This window comes from Anser anser (genome assembly GCF_964211835.1).
Source record: "Anser anser genome assembly, chromosome: 2".
Lineage (NCBI taxonomy): Eukaryota > Metazoa > Chordata > Aves > Anseriformes > Anatidae > Anser > Anser anser.
Window position 1 is genome coordinate 47,720,012 of NC_139721.1, and position 20,716 is coordinate 47,740,727.

The following is a 20,716-nucleotide window of genomic DNA, read 5'->3' on the forward strand; positions in this document are numbered from 1 at the left end:
GTTTGAAAAGCATAGACGGGAGTTCATCACCCCAACCAAGCTTAAGGGAAGATACAAATATTGCAAGGCCAGTTAGTGCCTGAGAAGTTAAGTTGCATTTCTGCTTCAGCAGCAGAAACGGAGAGAAAGCCTTAGAACTATTTCAAGTTTTGAAGCTGAACAGGAGAAGTCTTCCAACACTTGCTTTCTGTTGTGTTTTAGGAATCTTGAATTATTTGTCCTTACTGTGGCCATCAAGATGGAAAAATCCAAAGAGAAGGATAACAAGTATCACGAATTATGTTTATCAGATAGTTCAAAATTATCCTCCTTGTGCAGGCTATTGATAGCCTGCTTGATGTTGTTCTACTACGTGAAACGATCACTTTGTCCAAAATGTGTTCTTGAATGGAGGTCTCTAGTTTGATAAATATGCTGGGCCTTTCCAGCACTGATTTGCAAAATTTGTTTAGGTACATTTTCCACGCTTCTGAATGATTTTAGGTGATTAAAAAATCAGGATTCTGTTATCAATACTATATGCTTTAATTAATGCTATTAGTTTAGCATATATCTAGGAAAAAAAAACAGCTATTTCCATTACATCACACTTAGACTAAACAGTTTATGACTGAGAGTGAAACATCCTTTTGTATAAAGAGAATATGTTAAATAATTAAAAGGATGCACACCAATCCTTCAAAAATGAATGTAAGAATGTGTTTCTTTAAAGAAATAAACAACCATTAAAATTAAAAAGAAAATCGGCACAAATAGCACTGGTTAAAATTATTTTAACAGTGAGCAACTTAAAATCTTATCTAAGCCTTCAAGAATTTTGGCAGTCATACTATTCCTCATCAGTATCTGCCAGAGTAGATCATCTTGAAAGTGTGGAAGATCTTGAAGAATCATTGCTAATCCTGTGGAAGAAACTGTGAGGTTGAAAAATCCAAAACACAAGAGAGCTTGCTTTTACTTTTAACTTCAGGCTGCAGCCTGTTATATTCAGCTTGTAACTCTTGCCAGAATAAGTGCATCTCGCCACAAAGCAATTGCTTCATATACTAAAATTAAATTTATTGTTTAGGTTTGCACCTATGTAAGAAAACAGGGAAAAGTCTCTTCTTAAGAAGAATTGTGGTTCTTTCCCAACTTATCCCTCATTCGGTTTGTTTTGGTTTTAGTTTGGGTTATTCAGCTATAGAGAGCAGAAGTTTAAAATTACTGAAGACCCAGTATTCGTGTGTTGATAACATGACTACTTTGAAACAAGGAAACAGAAATGGTTTTAGTGATGTATTTAGCTTTGATGTCTTTTCTTATGTGTCTTTTATGAAGAGTTGATAGAATCTTATGGGTGGCAAAGCACATACGGCTTAAGCCAGCATATTGTATCTTTTTCACACAGCAGCCTGCAGAGGTACATTAATTTTGCAGAACTGACTAAATATGGCTTTTGGCACACACAGATGGACCTGCAGGCCAGCGATGTCAGTGGATATGTTATTGGCCATGTGAGATGGCTGTTAAAGCAAATCTTTGCAAACATGCATATTTTTCCTATCCCATCTGTCTGTTTAACCAGTCCCATATTGCTCATGCCTCAGGTTGTGAGCTGTGTAGCTCTGAAAGTGTATATTTATTAGCATTGTTCCTTGTATAGTGATGTTCTCTTACAGTTTTGTTAGAGCTGCATGTACAGTTACATTCAAAATGTCCAGTGTTTAATGCTGGAAACCCATCCGTGAGTCCTGCTGTTCTGCTTGACATGAACCACAGACAAACAAGAACTTAGTTTTCTCAGGCGGTGATTGGTAGATAACTGCACAGCAGTGTTCCAGTTACTTGCTGCCTCTTTCTCTGATACAGAACTTATTTCATTTTTTCTCCCTTTCGTTATTACAGGGACTTAAAGCAGCCGACAATGACCCTACAGCCCCACCATATGACTCCCTCTTAGTCTTTGACTATGAAGGAAGTGGCTCCACTGCTGGATCCTTGAGCTCTCTTAACTCCTCAAGTAGTGGTGGTGAGCAAGACTATGACTACCTAAATGACTGGGGCCCACGTTTCAAGAAACTTGCTGATATGTACGGTGGAGGTGATGACTGAACTTCAAAGTGAACTTTGTTTTTGGACAAGTACAAACATTTCAACTGATATTCCCCAAAAGCATACAGAAGCTAGGCTTTAACTTTGTAGTCTACTAGCACAAGTGCTTGCTGAAGGCTTTGTCATAGGCTGCAAACCAATTTGGGCTCCGTGGAATATCAGTGATCCAATGCTGTTTGGAAAAAAATATTGAGCTCAGTTACACTTGAATTTTACAGTACAGAAGCACTGGGATTTTATGTGCCTTTTTGTACCTTTTTCAGATCGGAATTAGTTTTATGTTTAAGGCTTTAATGGTACTGATTTATGAAATGATGCATTAAAGAGACAAAATATGTTGGGGTGGGGAGGAGTAAGGTGAATCACAATATGCTTCAACATGCTTTTGTTACATCGCATTGCTTTTATTAAAATAAGGAGATTAAAACTTAAAAAAAAAAAAAATTCCTCGTGGAACAATTTTATTATTTGGGAGAGAAGACCATGAGGTGGAACAATGTACATTACTTCTAGTTTTAGATGTTAGGGGATTTTTTTCACTAAAATTCTAAAACTTATGCAGCTGGTTGCAAATAAAGGGAGTTTTCATATCACCAGTTTGTAGCAAAATTGATTTTTTTTTTCCTTACGCTAGAATGTTAGACACATTTCGGTCTTAATCCATGTACACTTTTTTCTTTTTTTAATTTCTAGTACTTTTTCCCACTTCACTGTAAAAATGGTATGTGTACATAATGTTTTATTGGCATAGTCTGTGGAGAAGTGCAGAAACTTCAGAACACGTGTATGTATTATTTGGACTATGGATTCAGGTTTTTGCATGTTTATATCTTTCGTTATGGATAAAGTATTTACAAAACAGGTTGCAAACAAGTGACATTGATTCAATTGTTGAACTGTAGTTAGAGTACTCAATATTTTTTTTTATTTTTATTTTTATTATTTTTTTTGTTTGGGGAGGGAGAAAAGTTCTTAGCACAAAAGTTTTACATAATTTGTACCAAAAAAGGGGGGGAGGGGAGTTGGCCTAATACTGGTGGCACGAGTAAATATACAGTATGTTTTGGGGGTGGGGAGGGAAGGGGGAAGGAGCTTTCAAACTGGAGAGACTTCTGAGAACAGCTTTGCCTCTGTATTGTGTACCAGAATATGAATGATACACCTCTGACCCCAACGTTCTGAATAAAATGCTAATTTTGGATCTGGTGCTTGGTTTGCTTTTTTTTTTTTCCCTACCTGGGCAGCCCTGACTATAGTAAATAAAACATACACAAAGCACATTTGAATTGTGTGAGATGTGCATTTCTTTAGCATGCAATACAGCTGGACTGAAAATAAGCTGCGTATAGGAGAAAGTTTGGCACAAAATTTGAGGCCAGGTTCCCAGGTGAAGCAAAGTGATATGTGCCATTTCTGGGAATTCAAAACTTGCAGTTCCATCTAAGTGACTAGCTTTAATGTGTATTACCTAAATAATTAAGCTTGCATCATTTTTGGCTCATTTCTAGACTGACAGTAATGATTTTGTGATTGTGCTGCTGGTTGCATAAACAAATAAATTAGAGGTCCTAGCAGTCAACTGCTACCTGAACTTTCTTGTGCTGAAGTAAAGGCAAGTCTTGTTAACTTCTGTGCAGGTCAGAGCATGTCCTTCAAGGAGAACACTTACAATCGTGGAACTTAATCGTATAAAGTCCTTTTAGGAGATTAGTCATCACTAGTCACGTTTCTAACCTGTTACAATGATATATTTGCAAACAAAGCAAGCGCAGTAGGTGCAGCAATTCTGCCTTCATTCACTTGCAACAATCTGCTCAGGTTTAATGTCTACATTTACGCTCATTAAGGGCCTAATTGTGAACAGTGTGAAGCCCAAACTCAGCAGAAACACCACATTTCCGCAGGCTGTTGAGAGAATTGGAGCAGCGGGAAGGGATCCAGGCCCCAGGAGTAGTGCAGCAGCCTTCTGCGCTGGGAAGGCTTGGAAGGCAGTTGGTCTGTGGGTGATGCTCTTGAGCATGATGCCACTTCACTGCTTCCTCAGCACTCCAACCCTAATTTACATAATGTGACTGTGATTTCCAGAGGTGAATCCTGAAATCTGAGTCAGAGAACATTGTGTACTGCATATGACTAATTACAAAGTGTGGTATCTCTTCCACACTGAGCTTTTCATAGGAATGCCTCCTTTCTTTCTCTTATTCCCAATGATGCCAGTGAATGTGCTGAGAGGCAGCAATCCTCTCAGATTGGAATACATCCCTTTAGTGTCTGCATACCTGGCTATTACTTATCTCATGCATTAGCTTGATGCGGCAACAAAACCTTATTTTTTCAGTAATGTGTCAAAATTATCAATGAGCTTCTTTAAGCTATTTCCATATTAATTGGTGGTGTGGGGAAGAAATAGAGTGGGATGCACAATTGAAAATCTGGCTATGCATAGTTAAGTAAGGAAAATTTTATAAAAGGCAGGATTTAAACCGTGAATGTGTGTCAAGCAAAAGGCCACTTTTAGCATGTTGATTTTTTCCATCTTCTGTAATTTATACAAAAATGTATTTTAAACATAATAATTCTGTTGGTTTTGGTATTTGGAACCAAAAAATTGGAAATGCTAGATGAATTTAATTTAATTGAGATTGAATGCTAAAAGATAAGGAGGCGGAAAGGTTTGTGAAAGATTTTCAGTTTTGACTATAGCCCATTATTTTGTTTAAATGCAGTAGGTGTCATCTTTTGTGAATACTCAGCTCTTTTGGACAGCAATAGGAGCTCATGCATTTTGAGTATTAATATATCCATTTATCTCTGTCTTGATCAGACAAGCTTACAGCTCTGTCTACAGCAGCTTTGCAATTCTAGCAGTGGTTCTCAAACCTAGTGTTAGGTCAGCGTTAGGTCTGCTAAATAGAATGAAGGGTAAATCATTTTTTGTATCTCATACATATACAAGGAAAAAAACTGTTTGAACTGACCCTTGTTCATAGAGTTTCAAGTTTGTTGCTATTATAGAAATGCGGAAACAGGTTTTAGTCTAATATGCTTGGAGGGTTACACTGAGAGGAAGAGGATGGCCAACCTGTAGACCCTGCAATTGTCGGGGGAAATTCTGGCTGCTTGTTTTGGAAATTAAATTAAGCAGTAATACATACTGTTTCTGCCTCGTAGACATTGAATCCAAGGGAAGTTACTGGACAGAAGTAAGACCGTAGAATATTTTGTATCTCAGCTTTTCCACAGTTTCTATTTCCTTTCAATGATAGTCCCTCATAGTCTATGTTCTTCTGAATTTAGGGGCTGTAAAGGTGAGGAGGAGAAGGGTCTTTGTTGGAAATGAATGTCTTAAATGGGCACAGAAGACCTCAGATACAAGTAGAACCAGCTTCCTGTGTTTCTTTAGGGATTCCCAAGTACTGGTGAAGGATGTTAATACACATAACAGTCTAAACTCTTGTGGTTTAACCCGGCCGACAGCCAAACACCACACAGCCGTTTGCCCCCCCTCCCCCTCCTTCTCTGGAATGGGGGAGAGAAAAGGGAAAGTGAAGCCTGTGAGTTGAGATAAAGACAGTTTATTAAGACAGGAAAATAATAATAACAATAATAATAGTGATAGTAGTACTACTAATAATAATGTGTAAGAAAACAAGTGTTGCACAATGCAATTGCTCACCACCCGCTGACCGATGCCCAGCCTATCCCCGAGCAGCCGGCCCCCCACCCCGGCCAGCCACCCCTATATATTGTTTAGCATGACGCCATAAGGTATGGAATACCCCTTTGGCCAGTTTGGGTCAGCTGTCCTGGGTCTGTCCCCTCCCAGCTCCTGCCGCACCCCCAGCCTGCTCGCTGGCAGGACAGAGCGAGAAGCCGAAAAGTCCTTGGCCTGGTGTAAGCACTGCTCTGCAACAATTAAAACATCAGCATGTTATCAGCACTTTTCTCACCCTAATCCAAAACACCCTACCAGCTACTAGGAGGAAAATTAACTCTGTCCTAACTGAAACCAGGACAACTCTACTTACACTTCTTCCAATTAGCTGAAGTAGTACTCGAGTTCTCAACTGGTGGTTTTATTAGTGGTGATGCCCTCTCTGGCTGTGCTGTAGCACTGTTACAGGCTGGCTGTAAAGCTTGCTGTGATCTTTCTGAATTACAAAAGACGCACAAAAATCAGTTTGATAAGGCAGACAATAAGCACTGCCTTCTTCCCTTACTCCATGTTATTTTGTCTTTCTTGACTCTGCTATATAAAATGTTTATAAGTTCATGTAAATTTTAAATGTAAGATGTTTAATTTAGTGTCTGAATTGCACTGTTTTGCAGACAGATGATGTTTCTCAGTTGCAAACAGAAACATTTTAGACAGCCACTTACTTTATTTTGGTGCCAAAGTAGCAAAGTTTGCTCTAAAAGCCACATGAAGACTGCTCTTGGGAGTTCTGCTTCTTGGTATGTAGCACTTCTGGAACTCTACCAAGTTCATAATCCTGAAGAGGGCTTATAGTTACTCCGCCTTGGCCCCATTCACCTTAACACACAAGGTAAAGTGTTTTCTGATAAGGAATGGGACACAAATTGCCAAAAGGGTCTCTCAAATCTGTCAGTAGTCATTCAAGATGTCACAGGTGAGCTACTGCCTATTCTTATCTTAGACAGCTACTCCCAGCTTCCTAAGGAGCCTTCCTTCTAGCAAGAGTAGCATGTTTTTAACAAATTTACTTTTCTGGGTCAGGAATGTGAAAGCAGAATACCTGACTGCTGTTACCTCAGTCAATATTAATTATTCAAATAAAATGCATAAAAGTCACTTAAATGTGTTAATACACAATCCACAAGGGTATGTTTTATACACATTGTTTTTCTCATTCAGCCAGAGATGGTCTACGTTCATACAATGCCCTTTTTTTCATTTCTTTTAAGTAAGCTTTTCTTCTTTTTATTTACTGTAGCAAGAATCTTTCCTAGGAGTTTCTCTAAAGCATCGGATAACTGCTCTTTGCTTAATATATGCCACAGAAAAAAAAAAAAAAAAAAAAAAAGAATAATGAGGAAGTTGCAAGTTCATCGATAATGATGAATTTTCCCTGTAACAACAAAGCCCGGCTGGGAAACAGAAAAGGATGAGAATGGCTAAGGGAAAAAACACTAAGCACGTCCATAGATCCAAGGTACCTTCCTTGAATACAGGCAGGGAAAGAGCATCATCCCCTTTGATCAACCAACACAAGGTCCTCTCCAACCACCCTGCTGCTTTTGGAATGGCCAAGCTGCTGTTTTCAGCGTAATGGAGAACCTGCAGATGCCTCTTTTCTGGAGCTCCCAGCATAATGTTGCTGCCTTTCATTCTGGGGTATGTTTCACCACATTTCACCCAATTTTTCCACTCAATTCACCAAGATAATTGAGCAGTGCCAAAACTAACTCAAATCAGACTGCATATTCTTCAACTGACAGCTTCACAGGATCAAGGCCTTGGTCTTGTTTTGGTTTGGTGGTTTTACTGTAGATGTCAGGATCTGTTCTCAATGCAGTGATAGCTGGGAGGACTTGTCTCCTTTTCAAATGTTAGTGTCCCCTGAAACCTCTGTAGATTTCTAAGACATCTAAAAATGTAGCAATTGCCAGTAATGTAGTAGCTAAATATATTTGTATGGTCTTTTGATTTTTCTATCATAGCAGAGCATAAACTAATGTGACAATGGGAAGTTACAGCCCCCATGGAGCTCTTTGGAAAGATTAACCAGGGTGAGGTGGTGGGCATGTGTTCTCCGAACCGTTCTCTGTGCAGTTCTGGCTGTAGAGATTGCATATATGTGTGTGTGTGTGTGCGCGATGAACGGGTGCTGCTCAGATTCAGATATAGTCACAGCTCTCTTTCACCTCTTCCCTGAGCAAATGCAAGCCACCCATATATGACCCCTGAAACATAAAGCGTGGATGGAGCTCCTGGGCAGCCATGTCTCATCTCTTTCCTCCCCAGCATTCCCTTATCACCTTTATAAGCAGACACTACCTGGAGATGAGATGGCCATTATTTTCTCATTGCTTTTATCTTTCTTCTAATGTGCTCCTTCCCCCCACTCGGGTCCTGTGAGAGACTGATTTTTTATATAAAGTATTTAGGATAATTGGTTTTGTTCATGAATTACCATTGTTGCCTGCTGCTATTTCCCACTCCTAGTATATCTAGTATATTTATTAAAGCCCTTCTGGTTTTCATTAACAAACTCTGCTTTTCTAGCTCTCTTGACAAGCCTGAGAGAATATTTCTGTATTCTCTTTTTCCCCTTTTAGATTCTGTAACCAGCTCTTTTGCTGCTGTTTTCAGACCTTTGATCCACCCCCTGTAACTAAAATAAATGGTCAAACTCTTCTTCGTTTAAACAGGTGTATCTTTTTCTTTCTTTCCTTCTGTCTGTCTTTCTGTCTAACTGTCTTTCTTTCTTGTGGGGAACATTCCTGTTGACTTCGTATCTTTCTTCATAGCACCCAGAAAAAAATAAATTGGATTTTGCATTGTTCATAATAGCTATATTTATTACTTTTTTTGAAAATATACTTCTTTTGAGAGGCTTTCTTTTAATACACTGATGCATTTGTAAACCTCATGATGGTATGCATTTATGCAATTTACTGAAACCACCTCCAAGTGGTTCACCCCCTCCTGCAGAGCCTAAGTACTGGTTCTGAAAGCAACATATTTTGCTCTGGGTATGAATAATAAATAGTAGCATTGTGCAAATTACTTTTATACTCCTGCTTCTGAAGATAAAATTTGTTGATGTGGTATGGGTGGATAAAGATAGACAGATCTGTGGGCCCACCCCTTCTGTGTTCCTTGTTACTGAAGTTTGATTATTATATTACATTTGTTATCTGCAGTACTGCAGGGTGAGCTTATAAAAACCCAGCTGTCTCTGTGCTCCATAAATCAAAAGTAATGGCCAGATAATCAAAATTATGTTCCAATTCTAGAACATTCATTATTGGTGGCATTGTATAAAGCAGATATAAAAACAAGCGGAGTTTTTGTGCTAGGATGATTACAGGGAATTACAGTAAAAACATAGAATCATTGCTGGTATGTTTTGACTTCAAGTTAAGAAGAAGTTTGCTGAGCAAGGTTATTTTAAGATAAACTGAGAAATAAACAAAAATGAATTATTTACCTGACCTAGTCAGGAAGCGACACTCAGTGCCCTATCTTTTTTGAGAACTTATTTTTCCTCATTTGGGCAGAAAGAAGACAATCAAGAAAAATGACCAAAAAAGAGTAAAACCAACACTTAAAAACTCATTGCGAATTGGGAGAGGCAACTTCAAAGACCTGCTCTGCTGTTGTGTCTCAGAAGAATTCCAAGCTATTGCCTCGTTTCTTGATCTTCCCATTTTTTATGTGGAAAAAAATCGTGCTGACTAGTGCCTGAGTAATCTGCCTGCAGAGTGTCTGAATCCAAACTCTAGCTTTGAGTTGCTTTGGCATTTCCTATTGTTCTCTGTTGGTAGGGCTAATGAAATGCTTGCTCTTCTTGACAAAAAAAAAAGTTGTTAAAGCCTGAACTACTGTTTGGGGCGTAAAAAAACTCTCCAGTCCATGCTCAGGAATGAAGAATTGTCCCTTGGTATTTTATATATTGAGTGAATGCCCTGGCCACTCTGTTGAAAATGCACATGAAAATGTCTGGAAAGTTCTAGATTTTATCCTGATGGAAATAGATCATAAATTCTTTGTGTTTATTCACAAAAATAAATTGTTTTCTGGACTGTGCTAGACCGGGTTTTTTTACAATGCCTTCCCACTTAGCCGGCAACTTCTCAAAGGCAAGATAATGATTGCAATAAGGCTTTGATATGGGAGAAGAACCACAAAGAAACATTTTGAGAACAACCTTCAAGGGACTGGAAGGCAATTCTTTGCTGAATAGCAGTCCCTTGGGTCAAGTTCTCATGAAAAATTTTGCCACTTGGTAGTGTCAACATGTCTACTGGAGGAATGCATTGCAGAACGTAAGTGCAGCAGAATAAAGCCCTTCAAAAGAATTTCAAATACAAAGCTCCTGAGTCAATAGAGATGCACCCATGTGGTTTTGTGGATTTGTGGATGCCCTCAAAGCAGCATTCAGCTCAGAAAAACATTTACGGCTGTAATATTCCTGCAGCCATGTATGATGTTACAAAAAGCTAAACAGCCTTGAATAACCAGTAATATAAGCTTGATTATATTTGTTTTGGAAAATATAGAGTGTCATAATAATTCCAAGTGGTTATGAGTTGTCAATTGGCTTCTTTTTGAAAAATGTCCTTTAATGACTCTATGTTTATTACAACTCATTGTATTCACTGAGGTGCTATGTTTTCTGAGCTCGGACACATGCTGTAATGCCAGGTGACCCTGTTTAAGTGAGGTTTTACAGAAATCTATTTCAGAACCGAATTTCTGAAAGAATTTTGATGGTGATTTTGTTGGTTGATGGTCTCAAAGAGGGCTAGTCACTCAGATATCTGCTAGATCACAGGAATACATGATCAGCTGCCATTCTAGAGGATACAGCAAAGACCACTCCATGAGATTGGATTTCGGAATTGTTTCAGCCATATGAAGAGCAGTAAAAAAGCATATGGTAAAACAGGGCTGGGTCACAAGCTATGTGCTGCGTGCGTATTTATTGTAGGTCTGTGGGCCACAGGCTGTAATCGTTCAGCTGCAGAGTGACAGTGAGTTTACAAGGACAGGATTCATAATCAGAGCCGAATATGGCATCAGGCTTCCCTGAAGATCAACACAAGGTTACTTGTCCCTTCCAGTTCACATGAATATGTTGTACATACGCATATTTAGGCATCATGCTACAGAGGACTTTTTCTCCATTACTGAAAATTATTGCGAGTCATAAGAGTGCTGATTTATGTCACTGGGATATAATACTGTGGGGACACCACCACCACCACCCCCCCCAAAAAAAAAAAAAAAAGTGCTTGTGAATGTGCGTTTAATACAGACTATTATGACATAAGAATAGAGAAGGGCAGATTATAAAGGTACCCCCTCAACATCACAATTTAAATTTTCCCAATTTGTCCGTTGTAAACAATTAAAGAGATGCTTCATGACAGCAACATCTTGTCCTGACCTTTTTTTAAGTTCTAAACATGCAACAAAAGGGGTATCATTCTGGAACCAGAGAAGCAGGGAAGGAATGGGCACTTCTCTGTTCATGAAGATCTGGGACTTGTGACCCCCTTCAGTGAAAATGAAATTGGTAATGTCAACCCATCTCTGGCAGACAGCACCTCACATTGATTTTATACATAATTCACCACAATTGACAGCCTTTTCAGGACAGGCTGGAGACTGATATGTTACGGAGGCTAAATTGCTTCTCCCTTCTGCAAAAGAGGGTCCCTTGAGGCCACGATTTATGTTTAACAGTGTGACAGTTGGGACTGTGAAGAAGCAGGACCACATTATGGCTGATGTGAGAATACTCTCAGTGCAGTAGAGGCACAGTAAAAAACCTCCTGCGCTGAAATCGTTTTTGTCACAAGGTGTCCAAAAACCCCTTTTTCTCCCTCTGTCTTGCCCCAAACTGTAGTAAAAGAAATTAGAGTACCTTACCCATATTTAGTTTTGCATATGGAATACCAGATGTATTATTGTCTGTGCAATTGGCTTGCGTGCCAGCCATGGTAAATGTAATCAGCAGAAGAGAAAAGCTGGTGGGAAAACAGTGCAACTTCCTTACTGCTAATCCCTACCCTCATTCACACCACAGAAATCTTTGTATTGGCACTTCAGGGGCAGAAAAATGTGAAATTGTTTGGGAACAATAATAGTTGAAACCCAATGTTCTATCTTATTTTTGTTTGGATTTTGTTTATATGAGTCACTGATGAACAGAGTCTGTATTCATTGATAGTATGCAAAATTCAGTATATGTAGGGAACTATTATTGCAGCGTAATCAGATAATCAGATGTTTTGTCACTGTCTTACACTGTTTAGTATAAAGTACTTTGAATGACAATATGGCAGCTCTTTCCAGCAGACTTTACAGGCTGCTTGCAAGCTGCAAGTTAACTTTAATTGGGTGTCCTGAGATTTACTACAAGGAAGGTAACAACTTCAGTACAGTAGCAAGAAGCTGGGATCTTTGCACTGTTGGAAGTGTTGTAAATAAACATTAATTTTCCAGTGGTCCCACTCTTTCTTCAGTGATCAGGTCTACCAAATTAGGTATAAATTGATCCCATAATTTCTGCAGGCTTGGTGATATGCTAACGCATAAGTGATCCAGCTGGCTTTGTGGGGGAGGATTAAGGGAGGGAGGGTTAAGGGGGCAAGACAGGAAAACTACCTGTAGAAATAACATGAAATTCATTGAAACAGCAATGAGTTGTTTGCCCTTTTATTTGTCTTTTATGATAGCAAATAGAAATGATTTGGCTTGCCAGTCAGAGCTAGAAATGGAGAAGGAGAAAAAAAATAACAAAACCCGAGTGTAATTTTGAGTCAAATGATGTTTGGATCAAGCTCAATGCAATTTATTTTTATATACTGTCCTCCATACAGAGTATTACAAAGCAGTTTACAGGGAAAGTCAATCATCAGAAGCTAAAGGGAAAAGGAAGGTTTTAAAAGCAAGAGTAATTCAGTAGCTGGGAGGAATCATCTTTTTTTCTTTTTTTTTTTCAATTTTTTTATTGGAGTTCTGAAAGAAATGAGAAAAGTTCTGGGTAAAACCCCATCTCTTCTGTCTTTTGGTGCCCAAAGTACTGTGTTCACTTGTGTCAGATAATGGCACATTATTTCCAGTTGCACTGCCTCTGAATGGCCCCTCCGGTCAGAGGCACACCCTGGTGTCATGCAGCCTCAGACCTGGTCCCATTCAGCTCCGAATAGGAGCCACAGGACTACTTGCCATAATTAGTAAACAGTAATGCTGAGATACAACATCTTGCATTAATTACAAGCTCTTCCCTGTATTATAACACCTGGAATCCTCAAAATACAATCAACTTGGTCCATTCTGAGGTTGAGTTTAAAAAGATCAGAACATAATGCTGTGATAGCACTCTGATTATGTGTACACACAAACACAATATACTCTAACATTTCATATTTTGGGTCCCCACATCTCTTGTTTGAGACCATTCAGGCTAGGCTAATTTAGACTACTGAGCAGTTGATTTATTTCACTTGCTTTATATTTACATGTATCTATTAGTAGTTCTATTAATTAGTGGTGTGGTTTTAGTGGGATGTGGAAGGGTCATGACGGTAACGGAGCCCAGCCCCAGAACGATGGTACTCAGGTAGTCAGCACTCACAGCAAAGGTTGCCTGCCCCTCCAAACTCCCCTGGGCACCCCAAATCACAAAGTGCTTTCCAGACCTTCAAAACATTCCAGGAAAAACGGGCTCTTCTTTAACTTCCCAACTGAGAATGTGCTTCCTTAAAAGAGCAAATTAATCCCGACTGCACTGTATGATGTTCCTCTGAGAAGTCTTTGTCTTGCTGTCTCAAACTGACTGCCCAGCCTGGAATACACCTCGAGAAACAGGGAAATGGATATGAATTTTTTTTTTTTCCCCTTGCATTGGGCATGGAATAGCCCCAAAGCTCCCAAGCAGCACATTAGTGAACCACAAATCACTAAAATTCCCAACTTAAAAGCTTAACCACACTAATCATCTGTTGCTGGTCAAATTCTTCAAATTCTTCCAGCATGTGTGTGTGTGAAGTGTTCTGTCACAGAATGCAACGCACAAGTGTCAGCCTGGCAAGGAGACGATCCCATCCGAGCCTGGAAGCTGTTCAGCCGTTTTCAGGAGGAGAAAGAAGGTGTGAAACAGCAGGGGTTAGTTACAAACCCACTGTAAACAGAGAAGGAAGGGGATGAGGGGTAAAGCTATACACGCTGATGGTCCTATAGCAAGGCTGGCCGCTGCCTCTTAGGTAGCACTTGTTGGGAGAGGAAGCAGCCCTACACGCTGCACCCTGGTGAGGTGCTGTGGTTCAGAGTACAAGCTGGACTGTGATTTATTCTCACTGACTGGAAGCACGTGGCAGAATATTTTGATTGAAAACTATTGGTTTAGTTCACAGAGGAGGCAAGAGGCTGTAAAACGCCTTTTCTTTAACGTGGGTGATATGAAATGCTTTTGTCATGTATTCATCAAGGGTGTCATTTTAGCACGTGCTGACTTTAGGAGATGTTATGCCTCAAGCTCCATTCAAGAATCCTTTCAAAGATTATTGTCATTCCATTCATCACTTTTGAAATGATGACCTCTAGCCACACACTTTTTACACAAATGTAACTTCACAGGCCTTGCTATTAATGCTCATTACTGCAAGGCAGAAGTTGAGTCAATGACTGTCCATGAAAGAGAACAGCAGTGACCCAAAATGGGTGAATCTGCCCCAATATATGAAATATTAAATAGTAGAGTATATTATATATATTTATGTATGTTTGTGTGTGTGTACACGTGTATAACCAGAATACAGCATTCTGTTCTAACCTTTTTATACTCAATCTCAAAACGGACCAATCTGGCTGTATTTTGAGGATTTCAGGTTTCATTAAACACTGAAACAGTTGGTCTCTCACCCGTGCAGAGGCCCCTGGTGGAGCAGCCTGTCCCCCTGCAGCCCACGCAGGAGCAGGGGACCTGGGGGAAGCTGCCGCCCGTGGGGGACCCGTGCTGGAGCAGTTTGCTCCTGGGGGATGGACCCCGTGGTACGGAGCCGTGTGGGAGCAGTTCTTGAAGAGCTGCTGCCTGTGGGCAGCCCCCGCAGGCTCAGTTCGGGAAGGACGGCATCCCGTGGGAGGGACCCCACGGGGAGCAGGGGCAGAGAGGGACCTTGAAGGAGTGGTGGAGATGAGGCGTCAGAGACTGACCGCAGCCCCCATTCCCCAGTTCCCCTGCACCTTTGTGGGGGGGCGGAGGTGGAAGAGTCTGGAATGAAGGAGTGAAGTTGAGACTGGGAAGGAGGGAGTAGAAGGAAGGTGTCTGAGTTTAGTTTTTGTTTCTCACTATCCTACTCTATTTTTAATTGGCAATAAATTTAATTTTCCCCAAGTCAAATCTGTTTTGCCCATGATGCCAATTTGTAAATGATCTCCCTGTCCTTATCTTGACCCACGAGTTTTTTTTTTTCTTTTTTTTTTCTTCTTACTTTCTTCCCCTGTCTTGCTGAGGGGGGGAACTGAAAGAGCAGCTGGGTGGGGGTGTGGCAGCCAGCCAAGGTTAACCCACCACAAAAGCACAGCACCAACACTATTTGAGTGGCAGCATCGCTGCATTGCTAAGTTTTCAAAGCATGTATAGAAACACAGACACACACTCATAGGCTGGCCTCCTAGTTGTTTTTTTTTTTATTTATTTCAATGCAGCGTGAACAGTGAAATATGTTAGGAATTTTGCAACCACAAGGATTTGAGAGAAGCCAAAAAAAAAAAAAAACAAAAAAAAAGAAAAAAAAAGAAAACAGAAACAAAGGGAAGCTGATGAAACAGAACCAGGGGACTGAGTAAGTAAGTGTAAAAAACAGCAAGTGGTTTAGAGCTGCAATGAGGAAAACAAGCCTCTGGTTCAAAAGCAACTGCTTTCTTGTCCATTTACAGGATAATCAATATCTCATCCTAAAACATCTGTGAGCAGATATAAAAAAGAAAGAATACTTTATTGTAGAAAAGATTTGCTGACCCAAGTTCCATCAGAAATGGAAGCATAAATAACTACAGAATATTGATAATGATTCTTAGGGAAAAAGAGCTGAATAAACAGCACTGAATAAAATGTGAAATTGCATTTTTTCTTTCTGTTTTCTTGTAAACCTCTGTGCTAGCAGACATGAACAGTGTCTGCCTCTAGCACTCGATCAGAATTCCTTCTCAGTCAGCCTTTTTTTGTTTTCCTCCCTTATTTTAAGCATAATTATCAGATTGATAAATATGTGCGTCAAACATAATGTTAGCAGAGCCTGTATTCTGAATTACTGTGGGATTGGTGCTTTTAAGGAGCAGAAACAATTTAAAACCAGAAAATGAACGTTTCACTGAAGAGATTATCTTTTTTCAGCTAATAATAGTTCATATCAGATACCATTTCGTGCAAGATAGAGACCAACTTGCACACTCTCCATAAAACAGAGTGGAACATGTTCCCTACAGCACTCACGTATTATGAAATCAATTTTGCCTTAAAGGACACTTTTCAGGGTAGTTTCAATCCTAAAGTAGTACATTGCTGTGCTACTTACATATTCATGTCACAGTGAGCTGTAAAAGGATGCAATAGCGTTCCCATTTCAGACCCTATGTAAAATTAGGATTAAACTCACAGTAATCTTAAAGGAGAGTGAATTGTTCAGATCTGGAGAATTTTTGTGTTGAAAGTCCCAGTGGGACCCTGTAATACATGCACAGGTTCAAGCAGGCATCTAACTCTCAGCGGGTCTGGGCACCATCTCTTTGTAGCTAGAGTGCTGGTCAGTCTGCTTTTCTGCTCCACGAGACAGGGATTAATTTCCACACCAACACTCCTAAAAATACCTTCTTCTCCTCAGTACCACAGACGATCCTGAAGGCAACTGTGGCACCTTTAGCTAGGATTCAGCTTCTGCAGAGGAAAAGATGTGCTGTCTGAAACAACAGGCGTCCTTCAGCACCCTCAAATCCTGTACACAGCCTGACGCTGGACACCACAATGAGGAAGCTGGGTGGCAGTCAGCCCAGAAGCAGCTAGCTGTGTCCCTGGGGTAGTGTTCCTTCCCCCGTTTTTTCCTGCTGCCAGACTGGCAGGGACAGCAGCTGCTCATCAGTGCCTTCACAGAATCACAGATCGGATGAGGTTTGCAGGGTCACTTGGCCCAACCCCTTCTTCAAGAAAGGCCACCCAGAGCAGATTGCCCAGGCCCATGCACAGGTGGTTTCTGAAGGTCTCCAAGGAGAATACCCCACAACCTCTACGGGCAACCTGTGCCAGTGCTCCTTCCAGCCCTCTTGGTGCCTACAGCACAGAGCTGGCAACTCAGCTGACAGTGACGTGTGCTGCAAAGTCCTCTTAGGTGGTGAGAGTGCTGAGCTGAGGTGTTTACTCTAACAGAAGGCTTCCTGAGAAACTTGAGATCAAGAAGTTTCTCAAAGGGACCTGTGTGGCTACTCACAGGTTCCTTCTGAGTCTCAAAAACAACTGGTCTTAAGCAGCTTGCTGTAGGGAGTACAGCTTTTTCAACCTACACGCCTCACAGAGCCATTATGCTCACATATTATATCTAGAGGACTTAAATGGTCCAGCTGCAAGGTCTTAGACAGGCCTGAATTGCAAAGCTGGAAAAAAAGAGTATGCTTTTTGGCTTTGCGAAACTCACACACAGGACTATCTTTTGGAAGATTTCAGTTTCATCCTCGGGTGGGTAAAGAGATGAGGTATTTCAGCAAGGGGATACCGTGCCTTCTGAGCCACTGGGAAAACTGTCTGCAGGCTTGTGTACATGATTTAAAGCATTGTAGTGTGTAACAGAAACAAGTATATACAGCAATGCTGTCCCTGCTCCAAAAAATGTTTTCAATCTATGTAGGTTACATTCAGAAGTTGTACAGACTTCGGCTGCCTGTGTAACCATACAGAATATGTCACTGCACATGTTTTCCAATTACCCAACTTCTGTGGGAACAGAAGGTCGGCAGACCATTCTAGATAAATATTTTTGTCACCTCGTGCCTGATAACTAAGCTTGCCAAAGGGTAAACGGCCATGATTTCATCATCAATCTTGCAATGACAAGGTTCTCAAGTGCAAGTTCGTGGCATGCTGCTTCAATGACTAGGGCAGAAGAAGAGCATTGACAAATGGAGGACAGGGTGATATTTTGATTGATCATAGGAGATTAGGTAGATAGAGAAGATAGTAAGATAGGAAATTTTTGGTGAGGCCTAAGAACTTTCTTGCTTTAGATGTGGTCCTTGTTGTGTTTCCACAGTCCCACTGCAAGGGTGTTGTTGATTAGATGCAAAGATGAAGCTGCAGAATTTGAAAAGAAATGCTTACGTTTCTGTTGCAGCTCTAGGGAGAAATGAGGATGGGGGAGAGTTTTGAACAGTACAGAAAGACTTTAAAATCCTTTAGAAAGGAGTCATTCCAAATACAACAATAAACTAATTAAATGCTATTAGAAATACAGTGAAACTACCACTGAACACTGCCTCCCACAGGCAACCCACTGTCTTAAATAGGCACTTAAATAATCCCCATGTGGCTTTTGATACAATTTTGTCTGACCTTTATTTAAAGGCCACCAACAGGGCAATTGATTATGGTTGGTCAACCTCTTTGAATTAGCTCTAACCTAGAGTCAGTTCTCTTTATTTCTCTGCCCACTTTCTTCCTCCTCATTTTTAAATACACTTATCCTTTTAGATTTTTTTTTTCCTTTATCAAAATCTGCTACACATTTCTATCCACCTGTGGCTATGGATCTCTTGTTCTGTTCTTCCCAAAGCTTTTGTAGCCAGCTTCTGATATTTAGGGTTTGAGGGATTTTATTTTTATTTTTATTTTTCTCTTTGTGCAAATCAGCTTTTATAAACAACATCTTCTGCTCTCTTAAAAATTAGTCTAATACCTATTCAAAAACTGCAGGTCTGGATTCACTCCTTTGTATAGTAACAGCAACATTCAACATATGTTTGGGGGGGATTTATTTTCATACTCTCTTCCTCTAGCACTGTCTCCCTATCTGGGCCAACAGTTGAGTGTCTGTACCGAGATTGATAGAGATAAGGAATTTCATCCTTGAATGCCAAGCTCTGCCTTTTGAAGCCTGCAAGATCCATGAATAAGGGTTGCAGGATTGGATGAGTCGAACTGAAACCTAGGCATAAGTGTGCATGACCAACACTCATTTTCTTCCTGGGCTTCCCCATCTTTAAGGAAAAAAAGATGGTCTTTTCCTCCAGTATCAGACACTCTGAGATCCTTAACAAACTACTGCAGACAACCATAGCCACCACACACAAAAAGATCTGTCAAATAGTAAGAGGTTTTGGAGTAGCATTTCTTCATTTCTAATTTGGACCTTTAAAGAAGAGCGATATATACAGAACATGAAATGAAAATTTGGAAGGTAGTTGTTTTTTTTTTTCCTCCCACATTTAACATATGTCTTATCCATGCATAAGACTTTTCCAGGGTAGAGGCAATGAGAGAGGAGGAGGGACAGGGAGAAGGCAAAATTGTCTTCCTTTCTAAGATGTAATCTGAAGTGATTATAGAAGTAGTCATGTTAACTATACATATTTTTGAAGATAAAGCTTGTTCGTATCAATCAAAACAGAGCAGCAGCACCAGAGTGAATTTGCTTCAAGTAGTTCTGCTTTGCAGAATCTGATGGAGCACTTTGATAACTTCACTCAGCTGTAGATGGGCCCTAATGTCACAGACACAGCTGGTTTCCTACTCAGCTATCACACGCGACAGTGAGGGGCTTTCCTCCACTGCAGGCATCTCCAACATCAGTAGCAGGGGTCTTCCAAGGGCCACAGCTCTCCTCCAGGCCCGTGGCCTCTTCCATTTTAACTCCATCTTACTGAACTGGAAAATAAGCTGTTTCTAAGGTTTCTCTTTTAAACTTAACTAACCTCCAGGAACTGGTGATTCTAAACTAATAGCACCTTGGGAATGAGCCTATTTCAGGACTATGGTGTAGATCTACTAACGGAAGGGGCAAGCAAAGGGTGTTCATGGAACAAGGCCAGAGCTGGCTGAGGAGGTAAAAGCACTGGGAGTGCAGCTGTGGGGAAAAAAAATAAATAATAAAATAAATTTTAAAAAAATCCAGTCTGCTGCTTTCTGGGCTGATTTTAACCTGCTATGCCTACTGCAGCAACTGTTAAATATACTAGACTGTTACCACTGCTGCCAACATTAACAATTCCATTGCCTCCAGTGACAGCACAGCTGGGCTGATACTGAGCACAAATCTTACCCCAGAACGTAATGTTTTAAAGCACTTAATTTTGGTTAAAAAAAAAAGAAATGTATGTTTTGTGGATGAACAGTTTTTATTTACATCTCTTTGTATTGGAACTGTGTAAAACTGAAGCCTTGATAGTTTCTGATAAGAGATTAATGACTACTTTCTTTTTAGGTTAACGATAAAACATCCACAGAATTTGGTATCATTTTTCTGCCTTCAGTAAAACAGAGAATACAGAAATGATAGAGTATTTTAAAGGTTGCTTTAAAAAAAAATGTGGTTATTGCAGATTTGGGGGCAAAGGTTTTGGCAAGTTCTGATTATATATGAATTGCTTTGTGCTTCTTTGCGTAGTATGAGGAAATGCAGCCATGGTTATATACAGTTTTTATCTATAGCTGTTGATGGTGGACAGTCGATAGTTGCCATAGACAATAGTTCGTTTATATGTATGTGACAAACGTTAACTGTTCTCCTGGAACCAGCTTCTCTGTATCCACCATGAGCAGTGCTGGTCATTCTCCAAGGTTTGAATATTTAACAGCTTGGTAACGGGGCTGGTGCAGAGCCATACTGCCTTAGACTGACCCTTTCTTGGCTTGGAGATGATAGACTGCAGCCTTGCAACGCA

The 20,716-nt window shown here is 40.2% G+C and overlaps 1 protein-coding gene across 3 annotated transcripts in view; it reads left to right on the forward strand.

Moving 5' to 3' along the window:
• The window catches only part of CDH2 (cadherin 2), a 118,731-nt gene extending 115,436 nt beyond the window's left edge, over positions 1–3,295 (forward strand). For all 3 annotated transcript variants that reach the window (XM_083825267.1, XM_083825268.1, XM_083825269.1), the window contains one exon: positions 1,888–3,295. In XM_083825267.1, the coding sequence (XP_083681393.1) occupies positions 1,888–2,094 (207 nt within the window). In that variant the 3' untranslated portion in view covers positions 2,095–3,295. The remainder of the gene's footprint in view (positions 1–1,887) is intronic.
• Positions 3,296–20,716: the final 17,421 nt, after the last annotated feature.